This window comes from Xiphophorus maculatus, chromosome 7 (assembly GCF_002775205.1).
Source record: "Xiphophorus maculatus strain JP 163 A chromosome 7, X_maculatus-5.0-male, whole genome shotgun sequence".
NCBI lineage: Eukaryota > Metazoa > Chordata > Actinopteri > Cyprinodontiformes > Poeciliidae > Xiphophorus > Xiphophorus maculatus.
In genome coordinates this window covers 9,167,463-9,189,234 of record NC_036449.1, presented here as the reverse complement: position 1 = coordinate 9,189,234, position 21,772 = coordinate 9,167,463, and the positions used below count along the sequence as shown (strand labels likewise).

General features: G+C 40.1%; 2 protein-coding genes and 1 non-coding gene across 9 annotated transcripts in view; 2 read left to right on the top strand and 1 right to left on the bottom strand.

Moving 5' to 3' along the window:
- LOC102219610 (probable ubiquitin carboxyl-terminal hydrolase FAF-X) overlaps window positions 1–15,726 on the top strand; it is a 37,418-nt gene extending 21,692 nt beyond the window's left edge. For 4 of the 7 annotated variants that reach the window (XM_023336647.1, XM_023336644.1, XM_014474914.2 and 1 more), the window contains 20 exons: window positions 680–788; window positions 883–1,029; window positions 1,133–1,279; window positions 1,368–1,575; window positions 1,670–1,890; window positions 2,981–3,168; window positions 3,446–3,619; window positions 3,709–3,850; window positions 4,347–5,103; window positions 7,056–7,179; window positions 7,284–7,509; window positions 7,607–7,736; window positions 7,831–8,016; window positions 8,328–8,548; window positions 8,683–8,771; window positions 9,283–9,439; window positions 9,597–9,809; window positions 11,483–11,512; window positions 12,645–12,743; window positions 13,507–15,726. In XM_023336647.1, the coding sequence (XP_023192415.1) occupies window positions 680–788; window positions 883–1,029; window positions 1,133–1,279; window positions 1,368–1,575; window positions 1,670–1,890; window positions 2,981–3,168; window positions 3,446–3,619; window positions 3,709–3,850; window positions 4,347–5,103; window positions 7,056–7,179; window positions 7,284–7,509; window positions 7,607–7,736; window positions 7,831–8,016; window positions 8,328–8,548; window positions 8,683–8,771; window positions 9,283–9,439; window positions 9,597–9,809; window positions 11,483–11,512; window positions 12,645–12,743; window positions 13,507–13,785 (3,847 nt within the window). In that variant the 3' untranslated portion in view covers window positions 13,786–15,726. The remainder of the gene's footprint in view (window positions 1–679; window positions 789–882; window positions 1,030–1,132; window positions 1,280–1,367; window positions 1,576–1,669; window positions 1,891–2,980; window positions 3,169–3,445; window positions 3,620–3,708; window positions 3,851–4,346; window positions 5,104–7,055; window positions 7,180–7,283; window positions 7,510–7,606; window positions 7,737–7,830; window positions 8,017–8,327; window positions 8,549–8,682; window positions 8,772–9,282; window positions 9,440–9,596; window positions 9,810–11,482; window positions 11,513–12,644; window positions 12,744–13,506) is intronic. The other 3 variants (XM_023336649.1, XM_023336648.1, XM_023336646.1) reach the window with 1 other exon arrangement.
- A 2,159-nt stretch (window positions 15,727–17,885) lies between these two features.
- rpl8 (ribosomal protein L8) lies at window positions 17,886–20,938 on the bottom strand. The gene is made up of 5 exons (XM_005802986.2): window positions 20,764–20,938; window positions 20,548–20,689; window positions 18,610–18,828; window positions 18,395–18,510; window positions 17,886–18,083 (listed from the first exon to the last, which is right to left on the bottom strand). The coding sequence occupies exons 1-5, from the start codon at window positions 20,899–20,901 to the stop codon at window positions 17,925–17,927; spliced, it is 774 nt and encodes a 257-aa protein (XP_005803043.1). The 5' UTR covers window positions 20,902–20,938; the 3' UTR covers window positions 17,886–17,924.
- Window positions 20,126–20,197, top strand: trnad-guc. Its single transcript has one exon. It is a non-coding gene; the product is annotated as a tRNA-Asp (tRNA).
- Window positions 20,939–21,772: the final 834 nt, after the last annotated feature.

Here is a 21,772-nt window from a genome sequence, read left to right as displayed (position 1 = left end):
TGAGCTTGTAAAGCAAAATATGAACTTATTTAATTGTGTACATCACATTTGTCACATGAGGTACAGTAATGAGGAGAAAGTGCCTGTTTGATCCCCTGCATATAGTAGGGCTGCAACTAATTATTATTCTAGTTATTGCATATTCTATTGATTATTTTGACAGTCAGATAGAAAATGTATTTAACCAATTAGGCGTTTGTACTACAATATTAAAAACAACAATAAAGATGCAATCATTTGCAATTAACAAAATACTTATATCAACATGTGAAAAGCTCAGCCTTGTCTGCTTGACTTATCATGAATACAGTGTAGTGCTGATCTGGTGATAAATCCTTTCCTTGATTAACCAATTAATTATTGGATAGCAAAATGTGCTTTAGTTTTTTTGTTGTTTGTTTTTTTTAAAAATACAGAATTTCAACCAGGTTAAGGTAAAATTGTTATACATTGAGAAGTTTTGGGAGAACGTATATGTTTTTTATATATATTTTTTTATCTTAAATACAAAATGTATATATTTTTTGTACAGTTGGTTTATATCCTCCACTTAATGATTAATTGATTACTAAATTAGTTGACGATTACCTCAATAATTGATTCATCACAACTGGTACAATTAATCGTTTCAGGCCTATTTTGTTATTATGATTCTTACGTTTAAATCTCCTTTAAACAGGTCTGTGCGTCAGATGGCCCAAGAGCAGTTTTTCCTAATGGCGACTAGGTGCTGCATGGGGCATCGGCCTCTTCTTTTCTTCATCACCCTCCTCTTCACAGTGCTCGGGGTAAGTGGCTACACAGATTGCGATTGTACACCAAACGTTCATCTGACCTCATTTGCCGCGGGTTCACTCATCCAGTTGTTAACTCTCTGTCCAGAGCACAGCCAAAGAGCGAGCCAAACACGCAGGGGACTACTTCACGTTGCTCCGACATCTGCTTAACTACGCCTACAACAGTAACATCAACCTGCCAAACGCCGAGGTGCTGCTCAACAACGAGATCGACTGGCTCAAACGAATACGGGTGAGATTCATACTTTGGCTGGATTCTCTTTTGCTCTTGAAAGCTCAGTTGTAGTTTAGAGGATGCGGTCTTGCTCGAGGTCAAACATAATTTCATTCATCAGGATGAGGTTAAGAGGACAGGAGAAACTGGTGTGGAAGAAACCATCTTGGAGGGCCACCTCGGTGTCACCAAAGAGCTTCTGGCCTTCCAGACGCCTGAAAAGAAATACTACATTGGCTGTGAGAAGGGAGGAGCAAATCTCATTAAGGTACAGACAGACTTAAAAAAACCCCAAAACACATCCTTTTTACCAGTTTACTCTCATTGCTTATATCTCTTCCTCTCTTTTTAATTAGGAGCTGATTGACGACTTCATCTTCCCAGCATCTAATGTTTACCTGCAGTACATGAAGAGTGGGGAGTTCCCCACAGAGCAGGCCATCCCAGTGTGTAGCACTCCTGCATCCATCAACGCCGGCTTCGAGCTCCTGGTGGCGCTAGCAGTCGGCTGCGTCCGCAACCTCAAACAAATAGTTGACACCCTAACTGACATGTACTACCTGGGTAGGGAGACATTTCAGTGACAGGTTCACAAGCAGCAGCCACATAATTTATCAATTTGCGTTGAATTGAGTTTTCCTCCTGCCTCCACATTCAGGTTGTGAGACACTGACAGAGTGGGAGTACCTGCCTCCCGTGGGACCACGCCCTAACAAAGGCTTTGTTGGCCTGAAGAACGCCGGTGCTACTTGCTATATGAACTCTGTTATCCAGCAGCTTTACATGATCCCTCCAATCCGCAACGGCATCTTGGCGATCGAGGGCACAGGCACCGACGTGGACGATGACATGTCTGGTGACGAGAAGCAGGAAAATGAGGTACTAGAAATAATGTGTGAGAAGTCTGTGTGGGCTACAATCATAGGGTCTGATCATTTCTGCCAAATGCAAGGAATGACCAACATTGATGTCTCACTTCAAGACATCTTTATTTTGGGTAAACCTACCTGTACAATGGTCTGAAATGCAGTAAGTAGCAAGTTAATGACCAACCTTGTTTCTCTGCAGGCTGCAAATCAACACGTAAATTCATGTCCTCTCTATCGCTCAAGGCACAGTTTGTCATGATCTGTACTTATTATTATGGATTTTGATCAAAATTTTAAATTGTTGCCAAATTGGGCATGTTTCCATCTACTGGTTTGGAGTGAATCAACCAGGTTACACAAACCATAAATTTGTTAGATTATTATATTTATTGCTGTTATAAATACGATCTAGAGATTGCAAACCAGCACGGACCATATATTTCAGAAAAAATGTAGACAGTTCTCCACTCCATGCTAGACTTTTGGACTTAAAAATTTTCTTAAATCGTCATTGGCGATGAGAAAGTCTTATCGGAATAACTCATTCGGCAAATGTGTTTCCATCTCCCCTTTAGTGCATTCACTCTAAAGGGAGAGTTAATGCACTTCAGCTATCCCAAAAACCACCTCAACCGAGTGTAAAACGTTTTTCGGAAATTGAGGAAGTTATTTTAATTTTTGCTGTTGAAGCTTCTGTAATGCAACACTTCAAAATGCACATAAAATAAACGATGAAAACACAGCTACTGATTGGGGCTCATGCCTCAAGTTGACATAAAAATGCAATTTAGAGCAAGCGTAGAGCCATGCATTTATTAGTAGAAAGTCTCCACAGAAACAAATGTATGTGTAACAGCTCAACACTCTCATATGCAGCGAAATGTCACAATACTATCGTTGCATAAATTGGTCCCAGAAATCAGTTTTTAAGAGCCATTACTTCCAAATCAAGCAGCGAGCTGCTCTCAGTTCAAGTTAATGATGCAAGAAATGGCACCAACACCGCTGGAGTTTCTCCTAAACTTTTAATGACTAATAAATTCACTTGTTTGCACTCATGACAAGTTTGGTTTGTTACAATTTAGATTTTGCTTCCACAGAGTAATGTAGACCCTCGTGATGAAGTTTTCAGCTACCACCACCAGTTTGATGACAAACCCTCCAGTAAATCGGAGGACAGGAAAGAGTACAACATCGGGGTGCTGCGTCACCTACAGGTCATCTTCGGTCACCTGGCTGCATCCAGACTGCAGTACTACGTCCCAAGAGGCTTCTGGAAACAGTTCAGGTATTTTAATTTAGAAGCTTATGGAAAAAAGGAAATAATTACTGTGTCATATTTGATAAACTTGTAAAAATGGCTAAAAACTCTTATAAGACCAGATATTTTAGTTAGAGTTGTATTAAGAATGTGCTTCCTCTTTTAACACTTCTTGTGCTGCCAGTTGTTAAATTCAGATTTTATCCAACAGCTTTCTGTGCTGGCATAGAAATACATTTCATGAAAGGAAAAGTCTCCTGAAACCATGTCTGTTGATTTCTGTTGATTTTTTTTTTTTTTTCAGATTATGGGGGGAGCCAGTAAATTTGAGGGAGCAGCATGATGCTTTGGAGTTCTTCAACTCTTTGGTGGACAGTTTGGATGAAGCTCTGAAAGCTTTGGGTCACCCTCCCATGCTCAGCAAGGTGCTGGGAGGGTCCTTTGCTGACCAAAAGATTTGTCAAGGGTGTCCCCATAGGTGAGCACTATCTGACTGTACTTAGTCACTTTAATAACAATAAAAGTACTGTTAAATTAGCTTTTTATTAATAACTATTCTATCGTCAGATATGAGTGTGAGGAGTCATTTACAACATTAAACGTGGACATTAGAAACCACCAGAACTTGTTGGACTCGATGGAGCAATATGTTAAAGGAGATCTGCTTGAAGGAGCCAATGCCTACCACTGTGAGAAATGCAATAAGAAGGTAAGACTACAGAGCTTTTTAAATAGTCACAACCGTATGGAAGGTTTAAAACTAGATCTAGAACGATAAATTGTGATTGCGATTCCTTTGCATCATCATCATTTTATTTTTAATTTCTCAAAAAATATATATATTTTTTTAGAAATTAACTTCCCCTCCCCCCAAAATGAATTGAGTTATAGATTAGATTTTTAAAACTTGTATTTCAAATATTGTATAAAAATGCTCCAGGGAATTTTTTAACCCAGGTGATGGATTAATCGTCAAAGATAATCAGTAAGATAATTGATTACTAGGATAATCATTAGGATGAGGAATTTAATTAGTTGTTTGCATTTTCATGTATTTCTGTTGCTTAATGGATTATCTGCAGAATATACCAATCTTTTTTTATGTGATTAATTTTCAAATAAAATCAATAGAATAATAATCGATTAGTATAATAATCGTTAGTCGCTGCCCAAGTGAGATTTCTAAATTCCTCTTGATTTTTCAGGTGGACACAGTGAAGCGTCTACTGATCAAGAAGCTGCCGCCTGTCCTGGCCATCCAGCTGAAGCGCTTTGACTACGACTGGGAGAGGGAGTGCGCCATCAAGTTTAACGACTACTTTGAGTTCCCGCGGGAGCTGGACATGGAGCCGTACACGGTAGCAGGCGTGGCCAAGCTGGAGGGTGACGACGTGAACCCGGAGAACCAGGTGATCCAACAGAACGAGCCGTCCGAACCCACGCCGCCGGGCAGCTCCAAGTACCGTCTGGTGGGAGTGCTGGTTCACTCGGGCCAGGCGAGCGGCGGACACTACTACTCCTACATAATCCAGCGGAACGGGGGCGACGGCGAGAAGAACCGCTGGTATAAGTTCGATGACGGCGACGTGACGGAATGCAAGATGGACGACGAGGAGGAGATGAAGAACCAGTGCTTCGGGGGAGAGTACATGGGCGAGGTGTTCGACCACATGATGAAGCGGATGTCGTATCGGAGGCAGAAGCGATGGTGGAACGCCTACATCCTGTTCTACGAGCGTATGGACTCGCTGGACAAGGACAGCGAACTTGTCAAATATATCTCAGAGCTGAACCTGTCCTCCACCAAGCCCCATCAGGTCAAGATGCCGAGCGTCATCGAGTGCAGCGTTCGCAAGCAGAACGTCCAGTTCATGCACAACCGAATGCAATACAGCCTGGAATATTTCCAGTTCATTAAGAAACTTCTGACCTGTAACAGTGTCTATTTAAACCCTCCTCCAGGTATGCACCTTGTTTTTTTCTTTTTCTTTCATCTGTGAAAAGTACAAAATACTTGCCAGACCCCAGATTGTAAATAACGTTTTTCTTCTGATTGTTTTTTTTTTGTTGTGACACTTAAATGTTTCAGATCATCATACAAAATCAAAAAAAAAACTATTTTCAAAAATGTATTTTATTTACTGCAGCATAAAAACCACCACCAAACTGGCCCTGTGTGAAAATGTAATAGCCTCCTAAACCTAGCAACTGGATTTGCCCGTCTCGGCAATAACACTCACCATAAAGCCAAACTGCATCTCATTCTCATTAATGACTTTCTGATAGATAACAGAGTTTATTGTCCTGTAGTTGTTTTCACCATAGAACCCTTCAGTAGATGCAATTCTTGCCCAGTGTCTCTTTTTTTAATTGCAGAATCACAAACACTGACCCAAACTGGGGCGAGTGAGGCTTCAGATGTTGATCGGGATAAGTCATTGATGCGCTGTTAGGCTCATTTTGATAGCCAAGCTACTTCCCCCCACTGTTCTATGTATCTTTCTATTTGTGGATAATGGCTCACATTGTCTTAAAGCCTTGAAAACAAATGAAAACCTTTTGAAACTACATTACATTTACACTTGCTATCTTTGTCTTTGACATTAGAATTAGTTTGATCTGAAACATTTAAGTGTGAGTGGAGAAAAAGCAAAAACGGAAAAGGTGTGTGCAAGCGGTATTTACATTTTCACACCGTTCCACATTGAAGTGACATGAATAACTTTGGTTAGCAATAATTTTTACACTTGAAACATAAACTGTGTGGAAAACGTTGGCTGCTGCTTGAAGCCAATGTTTGAAAAACTACAGCTAATAGTTGCCGTTTGTGTTTATTTCTTCCACTTTAACTCCAATTATTTCCCTGAATCAAATCCCTCCTCATATTATTAGTTTTCCCTTCTTTGATCTTTTGAGCACTGATTAAGTCCACATCATGTCTCTGTGCATTTAGATTTCACTAATCTTCCATCTTTGTGTTTTGAAAATGACAGTTCAAAACTGATCTTAATATCCAGCATTATTCTGGACCAAAGGGTAGTTTATAACGCTCTGAATTACACTGCCTTTCTAATATTTGTATCAAGTGCATTTATAACACCATTTACAATATTTATAACGCCAATAAATTGCTGAATAAATTCAGCAATTTATTTATTTTATTTTATTTTTTACAGAAAAATGGGTATTAAAACCATTTTTGCAGTAGCTTTTTGTAACAAAGATGGCACATTCCTGTTTTTTTATAGTCCTGTTTAAAAGGAGGCCAGAGGGAGTGAAGGGAGCTTTCACCAACATTGCCCCTCCCAACCTATTGCTGCACACTTCTAATCAGCAGTCAAGATGAAGGCTGCCATGCTTTTTTTTTTTTTTTCATTGCTTAAACTTATTTATGTTTGGAAAAGTATTAGTCATGAAGAGCAGTTTTTGGCAACAAACTGCAAGTCGACTGAACAGACTACATATCCTGCTCATATCAGCATTTTAGATTTCCAGTGTTAAATTATAAGGAGCAAAACAGCAATAATTTAAAAAAAACATGAATGGGCTTATTTTGTTGAGATTCTGGTACCATGACAATCTCACACTGGGCCATACTGGTGTCTTTTTTTTCTTTTCTTTTTTTTTTTTTTACAGTTTAATAGGAAATGGCTATAAAATACAGATAATCGTCTTTATGTTGTAAACGTGTTATAGAAAACCCAGCTAAATATTAAATTCACATGGCAATTCAAACATTTTCCTTGTTTGATTCTAAAAACATCAAAATAACTATTTTCGGTTCTGTGTTTGGCGTTGGGGAAAACAAGGGAGACGCTCCTTTTATTTTCATGAGAGGATTTATGCTGCAGTGAAGTAAACAAAGCACATCGCTGAGCACTTTTTCAGCATTTTATTGCTTTCTTTCATCTCAGGACAAGACCACCTTCTGCCAGAGGCAGAGGAGATTGCTATGATCAGTGCTCAGCTGGCTGCTCGGTTCCTCTTCAGCACAGGTTTTCACACCAAGAAATTAGTACGGGGTCCTGCCAGTGACTGGTCAGTTCTGTTTGCTGTTTGTTCATTTAAAAAAAAAAGAAAAAAAAAAAGGTTTTTGTTCTTGTCCATAAAGCATGATTGCTCTTTTCTTTTTCCCCGTTTAGGTATGACGCCCTCTGCATCCTGCTGAGACACAGTAAGAATGTACGCTATTGGTTTGCACACAATGTTCTCTTTGCTTACCCCAATCGCTTCTCCGAGTACTTGCTCGAGTGCCCGAGCGCAGAGGTTCGTGGGGCGTTTTCCAAGCTCATAGTCTTCATCGCTCACTTTTCCCTGCAAGACGGACCGTGCCCCTCACCCACAGCTTCGCCAGGATCCTCCACTCAGGTTGGTGTGGATGTTATGGGTTCAGCAGTTTCAGAAATAGAGATTTTTTCCCCCCTTTGACTGTTCAGTTGACTGTTGTTTTTTCTTCGTACATCAGGGCTGTGATAATCTCAGCCTTAGTGACCATCTGTTGAGAGCTGTACTCAACCTGCTCAGAAGAGAGGTTTCTGAACATGGCCGCCACCTCCAGCAGTACTTTAACCTCTTTGTCATGTATGCCAATCTGGGTAAGCAGCAAACTGATCTTCCAGTAGTTATTTTGAGCTTTAAGTGCTGTTTTTAATTTTCATCTCGACTCTTTGGTTCTTCAACCACACACAGGTCTGGCAGAGAAGACTCAGCTACTGAAGCTAAATGTTCCCGCCACGTTCATGTTAGTTGCTCTGGACGAGGGTCCAGGGCCTCCCATTAAGTACCAGTATGCTGAGCTGGGCAAGCTCTACACTGTGGTCTCCCAGCTTGTCCGCTGCTGCGACGTCTCCTCCCGTATGCAGTCCTCAATTAATGGTAGGTGGGACTTTGGTCTTCTTTCCTCTTTTTTTATTTTTATTTTTGTGAAAGACCTAGTATTTAGAGTATTCTAAAGGATTACTGTTACTAAATTTTAGGCAATAAACTGTTTTTATTTTTTTAAAATTAGCTGAATCATTTCTTGTTTTGCAATTTTGTTCATTTCTAATATTGTTAAATGAAAGATCTGCACAATGTGCCAATCTTATAATCCAATTAAGCAGTTGTTTTTGATAATTAAATGATTAGTAAAATAATCATCTGTTGCAGCCCTACTCTAAATGCACTGCTACTTTGTATTTTACCAGGTAATCCTCCTCTTCCTAACCCATACGGGGACACCAACCTGACGGCTCCTGTCATGCCGGTGCAGCAGCTAGTGGCAGAGATTTTGTTTGTGCGGACTAGTTATGTGAAGAAGATCATTGAGGACTGCAGCAACTCGGAGGAGACGGTGAAGCTGCTTCGCTTCTGCTGCTGGGAAAACCCTCAATTTTCCTCCACTGTGCTCAGTGAACTGCTCTGGCAGGTAAACATCCGACGCCTCTTTTAACAAGCTGGGTCGCTGAAATGTTTGTTACGGGTAGTTGTTCAGATTCAGTTTGAAAATACTTTATTAATCCCAAAGGAAAGACTGGAACAATAACCTGTTTTTGTTTGCAGGTGGCATATTCCTACACCTATGAGCTGAGGCCTTACCTTGACTTGTTGCTACAAATCTTACTCATTGAGGACTCCTGGCAAACGCACAGGTCAGATTGACTGTAGTATATTGTATTCATATGTATCCTTTTCATATTTTGTCATATGACAGCCAATAACATCAATGTATTTTTGTGAATTTTATGCTGGAGCAATATTAAAATAATCAATAATAAAGCTAATTTAGTCTGTAAATGAGGCTGGTGTGGAGGTACACCTTTCATCAGGACAATAACGCTAAGCACACAACCATAGCTAAAACTTGAGTTTACATCAGAGAAAATTCTTTCTGTAGTTTTAAAACTCAAGAAGAATCTTGAGTTTTTTAAAAAAAAGCATGCCACACCATTCAGCTTTTTCTTTGTAAAACAACTTAAAAGCCACGAGTCAAGTATACACTGATGTGTTGATTCACATACATTCCCAGAAAATACATTGCATTCTAGGCTTGTTCTGTGACAAACTATACATAATGTTTTTTTCAAGGCCCTGAACAAGTTGCATTTGCCTTTTCTCTGGTCATTGTCTTTAACTTTGCACTTTTTTTGTGTCCATATTAAGGATCCACAATGTGCTGAAAGGCATCCCTGATGACAGAGATGGGCTATTTGACACCATTCAGCGCTCGAAAAACCACTACCAGAAACGGGCCTATCAGTGCATCAAGTGCATGGTGGCCCTCTTTAGCAACTGCTCTGTGGCGTATCAGATTCTGCAGGTACTCATTCTAACATACACAGCTGTTTACTTATCTGATGCTACATTCAGTCAGCCACTAGTTGGGACAGGCTTGTCGATTAGGCGTAGTTCAATTTGATTTAGCCTGTCAACAAAATCAGGAAGCCCGTAGCTGACTTTCGTTTGCACTCTTACAGAGCAATGGTGACTTGAAGCGAAAGTGGACATGGGCAGTGGAGTGGTTGGGGGACGAGTTGGAGAGGCGGCCATACACGGGAAACCCCCAGTACACATACAACAACTGGTCCCCTCCAGTTCAGAGCAACGAGACCTCCAATGGATATTTTCTTGAGCGCTCCCACAGTGCACGCATGACACTGGCCAAGGCTTGTGAACTCTGTCCTGAAGAGGTAACGGCATTCACAGATCACCCTACACACCCACAATTTCACACTGACCTAATCATGTAGCTGTAAATGATACAGTTGACCCCAAAGTGATGCATACCCCTAGCAGATTTAGATTTAAAAATAGATTCATCTTAGAAATTGTATTTATTTTAGAAGAAATGAGACTGGATTAATGAATGAATGAATTTCTTTACATTTCAATAAGTGGCAAAATTATCTAAATATTGCCCAATAATCTGTGAGGAAAAAAATCATTGGCAATTTTTAGCAATCAAAACTTCCTCATAGTTGCTGGTTTTATGACTATTAATGGCTTCCTTGCCATTAATAGTCATAATCTTCAGCTCTGTTCTCTGTTAGATTTGAGTGAAAACTGGCTGGGTCACTCAAAACACTTTATTACTTCTAGTGAAGGAACAATTTGGTAAAATATAACTATAAATATAACCCAAAATCTGCCAGGGGTATGAATAATTGTTGACTTTACTGTATGTTTAGAGATGTTAAGAAAAAACTCTTAAAGGGCCTTTTCCACCAACCTGGTTCCATTTCTTATCTGGTGCTAGAGCTTATTGAGCAACAGTTCTCAACAACTGCTAACCCTGGACCAATTTGCTGCTGGGCCAAAGGGAAAAAATGCTTTCATCAAGAGCGCCATGTTTAAAACCGCAGTCTAGCTTTTGTCAGATTTGAAACCGAAACACAAGGAAAAACCCTGCAGTGCACTTTAACTGGAATAAGGACGTTTTCCCACAGTTAACTTTGGTGTGGATTAGTAGTTGAGTTTGACTGGCAACTTTTTCCAGATTGTTTGGGGTTTTTTCATGCAGGGTAAGCTCCTGTGAGACCAAAACTTGTCACTACAAACGACATGGAAACGTTAAATCTGTTTACTGGTCAAATGTATCCGGGGTGGAAAACCAACCGTAAGCACAGGAATCCAGTTCTGAGCTTTTTAAAAAAAATAGAGATGTTGATATTACTCTCGTTCTTGCTACTATTTCATGTAAAAGTCTGAAAAGTTTACTGAATGATTAGTTTACTCTACAACATCCCATAATGCAACAAATACCTGGCTACAGGAAGGTGCTACATTTGCCCTTACAGTCCTTCACAAAAACGGGAAAAAGAAAAAGGGGAAAACCAAACAATAAATTGGTTAGTTCTTTATAATGATATAATGACTTTGCTCTCAGGTTGTGGAAAAGCAAACTGGTTGTTTCACAGAACCAGTTAAGAACTGGCTTTGGCACCGGCCCTTGTTAAGAACTGGAACCTCTGGTGGAAAATCTCTACAAAAGAAATTTTGTTCGACTGAGTTTGATCACATCATCTCAGCACAACAACCCATAAAATGACTTACCTTGTTGTTGTTGTTTGTGTTGTAGGTATTATTAATATACATGTCAGAATACATATGCTATGCTGTGTTCTTTAACTTTTGAACTGTTTTGTCAATTTGTGGAGATAAACAAAAATTGAAAATGTAATTTCTAGACCTAAATTATTCTACGCAAATTGTTTAGTCAGATGAATATGTCTGGTTTTCGTAGCCGATTTGACCAATAAACCCCAAATTCTTTATTTCTCACTTCACATGAGCTATTTGTATTTATCATGATGAAAAAAATCCAGTTAAATGACACACTTCTCCTGTAATATTCCATACACAGCTCAAGTGTACTCAGGAAAGCCCAGGGAAGGTCAGTATTCCAGGCAACACGACATCAGGGAAGGAAATTCAACAAAATCTCCCTAAAGATTCAGCAGAGGAACATGGAGTATTGATCAATGTTTAGGCCTCCAAACACATTCAACAACTGTTCAGATAGTTTTAAGGTTTACAGTTTACACTGTCACAATAAAACCCATTTATTCCTCAAACTGCACATCACTTTTCCATCTTCTGTCATATTTTAGACTACTGTGACTTAACATGTTTAGAAAAAAGATTTTGTTATTGCTGAAGGAAAGCTAGGTAGCATCCTGCTCTGTTTAACAGGCAGTAACCAAGCAACCACTGACTGCTGCTACTGTCCACAGAAGCATTTATTAAACTACAAAATCACTAAGAAGTTTGTTTATATCAGTGATAAATTTGTGATGTACGTTACAGAGAACTATTACACTTTAAGCTTTTGTTTCTATTAATTTGTGGAAATGCAAAATGTATTTTCTCAGAAAATCTTTATATTTTATAAGAAAAGGGAATTTTACCACAGAAATGTAATTCTATATATATTCTGGCCTGTACAATCACAGGGAAACTTGAGTCATTGACACAATCCTTAGGGTATGCAAGCCACAAAGTGAAACTACTTTTATCATTTTAGAAGATATGTTTTAGTCTTATAGAGCCCTATCTGGAAAAATGTATCCTTATGCAAGATTTAATTTTCTGTTTAATTTATGTCAGAACACAAAGACTGAATTGGACAGTGAAACTATTAGTATGGAGAGTATAATTCCCATTTAATACAAGAAGTTAGCGTCTTCAGTCAAAAATGATTTAAAAAAAAGTTTCATTAATCTGTTATTCTTTAACAAGCCAGATATTTCAGCTCAACAATAGAAGTAATAAGTCAACCTGCAGAAACGGTCTGCTGTTCGTGCAGCGTAGAGAGGTGCATGTGATCTCTGTCACCTCTATAAGTAGAGAGAAGGCTCTTAGGTGAGCTGTCCACCCACCCACACTGAAACACAATCTAATCTCAGCAAAACACCAAAGCTTAGACTGTACTCAGGGCATTGTCCAAATAAACAGGCAGATTCTATTTTTTCATGTAGCGTTGAAACGTCCGACTCGTCTGACCGGTGGCGATTTTTCTATTCCAGGAGCCAGATGAACAGGAAGCACCTGATGATCAAGACTCGTCTCCACCTGAGGACACCTCTCTGTACCCTCATTCTCCTGGAACCACCCAGTTCCAGCAGGTAGGATATGACCGGACAAACTCCCCCATTGTTCTGTTTTTTTTATTATTATTATTATTTAAACTGATGCAAATCAAGCGATATAGTTTCTATTCTTTGAAAGCAGATGAAGGTGGTGTCTGTTTCCTGTAACTGGACTCTTGCGTCCATTAACAGCAGCGGTTACTGTGGCAACGCACAACGTTTAGGTGTTTGGATCCGAGTGCTGACATAACCTAGTGCCTCGGGTTTCTAGTTTGTAGCGATGCAACACTGACAGCTGCGTTTTAGAATAAAGCTTTCAGCTCACTTGGAAGTGATCTGCTTTATGATGCCATTCAAATACTTTACTTTTTGTCGTGATACAAACATGTTGAAGCACAGTATGCATGCATTCTTTCCACTTTAAGATAAAAAGATTTTTTACATTTTCTAAAAGTTAGCTCTTAGCTTGCCATGTGGTATTTTTTGTTTTTCAGAAGACCAACAATAGCTTATTTCTGCTTCAGCATTTAGCAGCTACTGCCGTTTTTATATCCGTTTGTGGAAAAGGGTTTCTAGGGTTTTTAAGTTCTATGCAGCTTTATTTCAACCTATCAACAGCAGGCATAGTAGAACGTGATGCCTGAGATTGATGACAAACCAGTGTGAAGCCAGGAAAGCTAGATTTTCAGATGCTTATCAGAGTCCATTTCCTGGGAAAATGTTGGTTCAAGATCTGACTTCCGCTAAATAAATCGTAAATGCACATCATGACCGTCCCTCCATCTCTCTTCTCAAACAGAACAACCACCCCCATGGGCAGCCGTACACCGGGCCCGCTGCTCAGCACATGAACAACCCTCAGCGTCCCGGCCCAGCGTCCGCCCCGACTCCAGGCCCGACCCAGACTCCGACCCCGGGCCCCGGTACCGCTCCCAGCTCGGGCCCGCGAGCACAAGAGACCTGGGACGGCACCGAGGAGGTGGCCCCGGCCCCGGCCCTGGCCCCGGCCCCGGTCCCAGCTTCGGCCCCAGCCTCAACCTCGACCTCCACCCCAGCACCCGCCCCTCCCAAGGAGTAACCTCGCCTCCCTCTCTCTTCTGCTGTGCCTCGAGCCTCCGTCGTTCCGCTCACCTTCCTCTCATCCTTCGGTCAACAGTCTCTCTCTCTCTCATTCTCTCTCTCGCCGGCCCCAAGGCAGGGCAGAGCCGGGCCTCTCGCCAGCCCCAGCCTGTTGGGGACGCTCTTCCCTGGCCTGGAGCTGCCCGACTGCGTGACAGGGAGGGCGGGGGGGCCTGCTGGCGACTACGGAGGCGAAGGAGTGGGACAAGAGTTCTAATAAGAGAAACAAAAATTTCCCAGAGCTGGCGATGCTGATGCGCTTGCCTACACGACGAAAAGGTGTAAATAGTATGTTAATGTTTCTGACTGTTCAGATTCCCCCAGTAGCATAACTCGGCGCGGGTTGCTGTTGGGAGACGTTGCAGAAGTGGAAAAACAAAATGGATACTATAAATAAGAAAAAAAGTCCCAAAAAAGGAAAAACCTCTAAGAAGACAACAACTCCTCTTTGTTTTATCACCCATGCTCAGCAGTAAAGTTTGTTCTACCATCGGACGTTGTCTGGTCATTCAGCCGTCGAAGGACTCTTTGTTATCATAATTCTAATAATTCTACTTGGCAACCTTACGACCCATGCCAAATCGACTCGCGAGCTGCGGTTGGGGTTTTAGTGTGATACTGGTTGGGTGGACTTTAACGGTGTTCGGTTGATGTGAAAAAGCAGTGATGCAAACAATTGTTCTAAAACTCATTGCCTTTCTTCTTTTTTTGTTTCATTTTTTTTTTTTTTTTTCCGTTTGTTCTGGTTCTTACTTCAGACCTTTTTGAAGCTCTAGTTAATATGCTGTAACATTTAGCATGGCTTCTCACCAGAATAGTGTAGCCCAAGGGAAGACTTGTGATCATAACAACCTAAAGCTGTTCTTAATCCAAACCTCCAGAGGGGTGCTGTTTACCCTTTAGGTTTTTGTTTTTCTTTCTGTTTGGTTTTATTTTTCCCTCGTTCTTTTTTCTACTGAACTTCCCCTATCTACAACGAGGGTGACTTTTTTTTTTTTTTTTTTTTTTTTGTTGGGATTTTTTTAACCAGTGTATAAGTGGCTTTTCAATTGCACATCGTAATCCTCCTACTTCACATTTGGCAGTCAGTTTCGGTGGGTTAGACAGCTTAGCTTTCATCTATAGGAAACCAGAAAAACTAACACATATGCAACAGGATTGCTGCACTGGGCTCTCTGGTGTATTAGACTGTGTGGTTTGCTTCTGTCTCTTCAATAGAGCGTAGTTGTAGACGGACTCGTTTACCCATCGGCTTCCTCTCTTCCGTGGAGCTGGGTCAGGCTGGGGGGGACGACCCCTGACCTCCCTCCCCCTCATCGACCCCCATCTTCTCCTTGCTCCACTGCGTGAAGCTCCCACAGCAGGGTGTTTTTTTGTTTTGTTTTTTTTTTAAGAGGCTGGTTAATCTTGTTGCAACTTGAGCTAACTTGTAATTCTGTAGGAGTAAAAGGTAAAAACATCAGTAAATACTGTATTTAATTGGTAACTTGAATGCGTGTATTTTTTGAATTTTCTTTTATTCCTTTTTTTTTTTTTTTTTTTTGTCTAAAACATACCAAATACTCCTGCAAATGAAAATATTCTGCCCACCGTATTATATTTAAATATTTTGCTCTTATTTTATAGAATTTATTTTGTTGTATTTCACTAAAAATAGAAATTGATTTAAGAGGAACATTTTTGTCCTTGTGTTATTTTTAAAGAAGATATTGACTGTACAGAGTTCTGCGCCCTGTTTTTTGCCGACTTTTGTTTTGGCCATGGTGTGACGTTGAATTCTGGAGCTACAGTCGCGATGTGGACTTTCACTTTGTGAGGTTTTTTTTGTGCACAGAAATATAACAAAACAAAACAAAAAAAAAGCATTGCGCCCTTAGCAAATAAAGAACATGGAATCTTGCCTCTGTCTTATTTTAATTGACCAGGTTTTCTTGGAGGCGTTTCCGTTTATCAACTCTCTCTGTTTTTGCTCTCATTAGGCATGGAGTTGGTCTCAGATTCTCTCCAATCTGTCCCAGATTAACAAAAAAAAAAGTACCACCACGTCAGTCTGAGATCTATCTTGAACATTGTTTCTACCTTTTACTTTCCTCATGGTGTCTCTACTTGAAACTGTCTTTCTGCCATTTTGACCAAAAGTCGCAGGATTACCAAATTGTATCGATGGCATCTTCCTACTTGGAGACCTAGTTGTATTGTTTAATAATCATGTGAGATAATTTGTTATACATGTATATTATCCAACTTCTTTTATTTCAAAATGAAGTTATTCCTATTGCCACTACAATAATATACCTTATAATTTTCACTTTTGCTTTGACACAGACTTGAGCAAAAATCTTGGAAAATCATTTGTGTAGTTTGTAAGTTCTTATTGTACGTATTATTCTTATTTTTCTGCTTTCCAGGTTACTCTTGATAAGTAGTTTTTGCATTTGTGTGGCAGTAGCTGCAGTGACATGCAGCCATACATTTGCCTAAAGGAGAACGCCAATAAGTTGTAAATATACTTTTTTTACTCTTTCCTTCTGTTATTGCACTGAATAACAAAATATCTTGGTGAAATTGTAAGTCCACATGGGCTGTCCCTAGATTGTGCTTTTTTTTTTAAGTGTCTGCTTCATAACTTATATTTCTTGTAACCACAAATATTTCATAGTCAACAAATTAGTCTGCATTGTGAGCAGGTGGTAAGTAGAGGAGCTTTCTTTCAGCCAGATGACCAGCAGTGAGCAGCAGCAGGTGGAGGACGGTCAGCTTTTAGAAAACTGGACACTGCAGCACTTTATTAGAACTTTGAACCACACAATAAGACATTTTAAAAAAAACCTTTGGCATATCTTGATACTGGAAATGTCCTATTGCCTCTACGAAGTTAAGATTTATTTATATATTTGGATATTCGTTAAGTACATGGAAAACCACTGTTGTTCAAAAGGTGTTTTAAAAACGCCGTAAAGCTGGAAATCCATTTCCATGAGTGAAAAAAGTTTCTTAACCACAGCTTCACATCAATGTATCGAACATAACAGGTAGTTTGAGCAGGACGTCAGCAGATGTTTCAGAAATAGATTTCCTTAGTGCGTCTCTAAACGCTGTTCCAACTTGAGCGCCCTCTATGGTACAATAGTTGGTATTGCAGTTCACATTTTGAACGATTCTAAAAATAAAATGCCAACCCAACCTGATGGGTTGGATTCTTTTTTTAAAATACATAAATTATGTCACCGAGGTTAGTTAATTGTTTGGAGTAAACTAGAAGTTAAACGAACTGCTCGAAAGCATCTTAGTAAATTAGTAATTCAATCCAAAAGGTGGAAGTTGTATATTGTGTAATTTATCAAGCATGGAGCGACGTTCCAAATGTTCATTTCTGTTTTCTTTGGATTAGAAGAGCTTACAACTTCCCAGGAAGTTATAAAATTACAGATTGAGATTCAGAGCCTCCCCACTCTGCCTGCAAACTTCTAGAACGACGTTAGACCACAGAGCAACAATTTAGTTCTTCTCATCCCAGGAAACAGTTCTGAAGTTGTCTCTGTTTTAGAGCGACAGCTGGAGTCAATGTCCTGGACATGCCTGTCTGGTGGCTTGTGAAGCACTGACTCCAGCTGCAGTTCTCTTCTAAACTTGTGATTAGACTTTGCTTCACAATCCTTGCTAGTGCATTATTTTTCAGCTATATATAAGTGTTTCCTTCCACTCAACTTTTCTTTAAAACGCATCGATGGCAATCTGTGAACATATATAATCAGGGCTTTATTTGCATCCAAATAGCACCTTGTTTAAAACTTTGACTCAAGATGGCATAAATCAAATTTATATCCTTTAGTAAAAGTATTATTTTTCTGTACTTTTCTTGTAATGTACCATAAAGTTGTAGACAAAGTACTTCCAACAGTTGAGAAAATATGTAGCACTTAAGCTCTTTAATAGATCTATTCATTTTTCATAAAAACAACAAAACTCTAGTTCATCTCTTTGACCATTTCACTCCCTCGCTGTAGTCGGATTTCTCAGACACGTTTTACTACATAAACTCAGAAACACAAGAAAATGGTAATTTTGGAACATGTTTTATTAACAAGACAGTCACATTTAGTTCTCCTTTTCCTGGACGGTCTTCGTTCCACGCAGTCTGCCTGTACGACGGGCAGCGATAAGACCGACCTTGCGACCAGCAGGTGCGTCCCTCCTGATCGTTGAGGGTTTGCCAATGTGCTGATGGTTACCACCACCGAAGGGATGCTCAACAGGCTGCGCGGAGGAAGAGGAAGCGAAGCTTGACAAACAGTTCAACTTTTGACGAGTTTTTGAAAAAATATATAGTAGTATTCTCAGATGTAGCTTACTTTATCTCCAAGAAGTCATTTAAGGTTAACTATTTACTCCGTTGACTGCTCTGACTTTAGTTTTACCTCCATTTGTGTCGGATTACTGAGCACAACAGTTAAAACTGAAATAACGTCCCAACTAAAGGCGACATAAATGCATCTGAAGACCCTGTCAGTTTTACTTCTTTGCTTTTTCCCACAGTGCAGCCAGGATTTGTCCCCAGGTTCACTTACGTTCATAGCCACACCACGGACACGAGGCCAGCAGTTCCTCTTGGCCTTGTACTTGTGGTAGGCGCGGCCGGCCTTCAGGATGGGCTTGTCGATACGACCGCCTCCAGCAACGACACCTTGAACGCAGCAGCAGAGGAGGTGGCATTCAGTTACCTTCAGTGGCGGCAGCGTCACCAAACGCCAACAACAACAAAAAAACACGACAGCGTCCTCACCGACGACGGCTCTGTTGGCAGAAGAGATGACCTTCTTGGCGCCTGAGGGCAGCTTGACTCTGGATTTCTTGGTCTCGGGGTTGTGAGAGATGACGGTGGCGTAGTTTCCTGAGGCGCGGGCCAGCTTGCCTCTGTCGCCGGGCTTCTCTTCCAGGCAGCAGATGATGGTTCCCTCCGGCATGGTGCCGACAGGAAGAACGTTACCGATGTTCAGCTGAGCTGTGGAGCAGAGAGCGATGAGACGGCTGCTTTAAATTTGAATATCAGCGTCGTGATTCTGATCAGCACAAAAATAAGTCTGGAACAAAAATTCTTCTTGCTTCAAGACAATAATCTGGTGAATTATTTCCTTTATCCCGCCCTAGAAATTTATAAAATATCTTCAGTCAGGCTGAAGAATGTTTATCCTTCATTTCAAATATACTTTATTAATCCCAGAGGAAAATTATACAACTTTCTTCACAGACATTTAATGATTTCTGCTGTAGATTCTGATTGGCTTCTAAAACTTCTAAAAGATTCAAAATTAAGGAAAATCAACTAAACAGTACATGTTCAATGTGAATTTGATTTTGATGTAAAGTTTTTCTTTTTAAATCACAATCATGCTTCGTAATTCTCATTTTTGTTATTGCAACACTGCAAAAGTCAACTTATAACTTTGGGTTCCCAATTAAAACAAAAATTCACATTTTACGCAGAAAATGTGGGAAAGAAAACTATTGCGTAAAAATTAAAAACAGACAGATGGGACCGTTATCAGAAATAAGCATCACTAAAGCTGCAGAAACATTTGTTATAAGAGCATCAGTTACTTTCACTAATAATAATACTTTAACCTACTAAGAAAAAAAAAACAAAAAAAACCCCAAAGGCACCCACATTCAAAACATCCAAGAAGCTTACACACACACTTTATCATTTCAAATGGCGAAGTATTAAAGTTTAATACTGACTTCCTGTTTTCTTTGAGGTCTGTGGAACTTCGTTTGATCCACAGTTTTTCTAAAGAGTATAATAAATTAACTTCAAAGTGTATGACCCAAACCTTTACATGTTTTTATTAATCACTCTCACTTAGTTGGATGTTTTTTTTTAGTTTTGATGCACATAACCCACAAAGGTAATTGTTTTAGGCATGTTTTAAATGTAATTTTCATTTAACTTCAGGTGTGTTGACATTTTCATAATAAAGGGCAAGATTGTGTATTTGGGGAGCAACCCTTTCCCTACTGCTCTACTATTTTATTTTAAACTAAGCAGAACAATCTTTTCCAATTAACTCCCATTCTAGATACAATTTTTGAACACACTGCCTTTGTAATTTTCTTTTCTTTTTATTTAAATCAATAAGCTTCTGCTGTAATCCCTACAAAACTTCCCGTTTTATTGGAAAGCTGTTTATCATTTACAGGATGCTAAAAATAAAGTATTCGGTCGACTTAAAACACTTATTTTGTTTTATACCATATTCAATGTTTCTGCCAATCTTTTAAACACCTAACGAGGATTTATCTCCTCGTTAGTACAGTGGTGAGTATCCCCGCCTGTCACGCGGGAGACCGGGGTTCGATTCCCCGACGGGGAGTGAAGTTTGTTTCAGGTCCCTCTTAAAAATGAGATCAAGATCTCAACGGGGTTTACCTGATTAAATAAAGGAATATAAATATTATAGGCTCTCCTAATACCTTCTCCTAAACATTTCAATTTTCATACGTGGAATGATGAAAAGCTTTTTCCAGCTACACTGAGATTTAAAGTGATAATCAGTTGTGGAATATTTGATTGGTGCATCTGAATTCTGAACCGTTCGTAAGCCAAGTCGCAACAAAACCTGAATGTCTTTTTAATGCAACCTAAAAAAAAAAAACCACACACAAATAAGCCACCTACACTCACGCAACAGCTTAAACATCGATGACGACCGTCGGTCCTTACCCTTCTTGCCGCAGTAGATGAACTGTCCGGTGTGGATACCCTCAGCAGCGATGAAGAGCTCGGTTCTCTTCTTGAACCGATATGGGTCACGGAAGGCCACTTTGGCCAGGGGGGCGCCACGGCCGGGGTCGTGGATGATGTCCTGGTTGAGGGACGCGGACATATTGGCACTCCCAACCTTGTACAACCTGCAATCTGCTGATGGCCGCTGCTTACCTTCACGATGCCCTTGATGTAGCCGTGGCGTTCAGCGAAGTCGACCTGACGGAGTTTAGCAGCACCTTTCCTGTGCTTGACGTGGGCTCTGAAAACAGAGCCTGCACCTTTTCTCTGTCCCCTGATCACACGTCCCATCTTGAACTGAAACACAAATCATTAGGCGTCTCTCAATCATCATGGCAGTGTACACAAATAATGTTAAGCAGTCAAAAATGTTATTTATTATATATACAGTGACCTTTAGTCCAGCTAAAAAGCATTTAATAGTTTTTAATCTATCAAGTGAATAGCTACAAAACCTCTTCAGTGTATCCCATATTAATTCAAGAGTTTTGAAGAAATCAGTACGAGAACCCTGACACTTTCAGAAAGGATTCAAACCTGTTTTCTCATACAGACAAACATAAACTTACTGTTTTGTCTTAATAAAAGTGTGTTTACGAATTAAATGCTTACAACAAACCCTCTGCTTTTCCTGCAACTGTTAGCCTAGCAGCTAGCCGCACAAAGCGAGTGTCATTCTGAAGATGTACGCAGCTCTTCCTGTTCAGAGCTGCTGCTTTCACACTTCACACATAAGAGCAATTATAATAACCTTTCGCCATTAGCATAGATTTACACGAAGCCCCACGAGTGCTTCGAGGCCAGTTTACCGGCCTCCTAGCTAATATCACACCGCTACTGCAGCGCCATGGCACCAAGAGGCAAGAAAACATAAATAAAAACTTTGATAACCACTCTACTATTGAAATACAACACGGGTCACATCGTTATAAATCTTCTACAGTTGTACATGTGTTGATTTAAGGTGGATGAGCCAGTAAAGTTGAGATTTATACAGGATTTCAAGACGGGGACCAGAAAGTATCAGTCCTACCTAAACTCCGCTGACGGAAAGAGGAAGTGCCAAGGAAAATGCGGAGGTTTTCTTCCGGAGAAATCACCGAACGGGGCTGATGGGAAATGTAGTGTACCACGTTTCACTAGCTGTTGTTGGAAGCAAGTC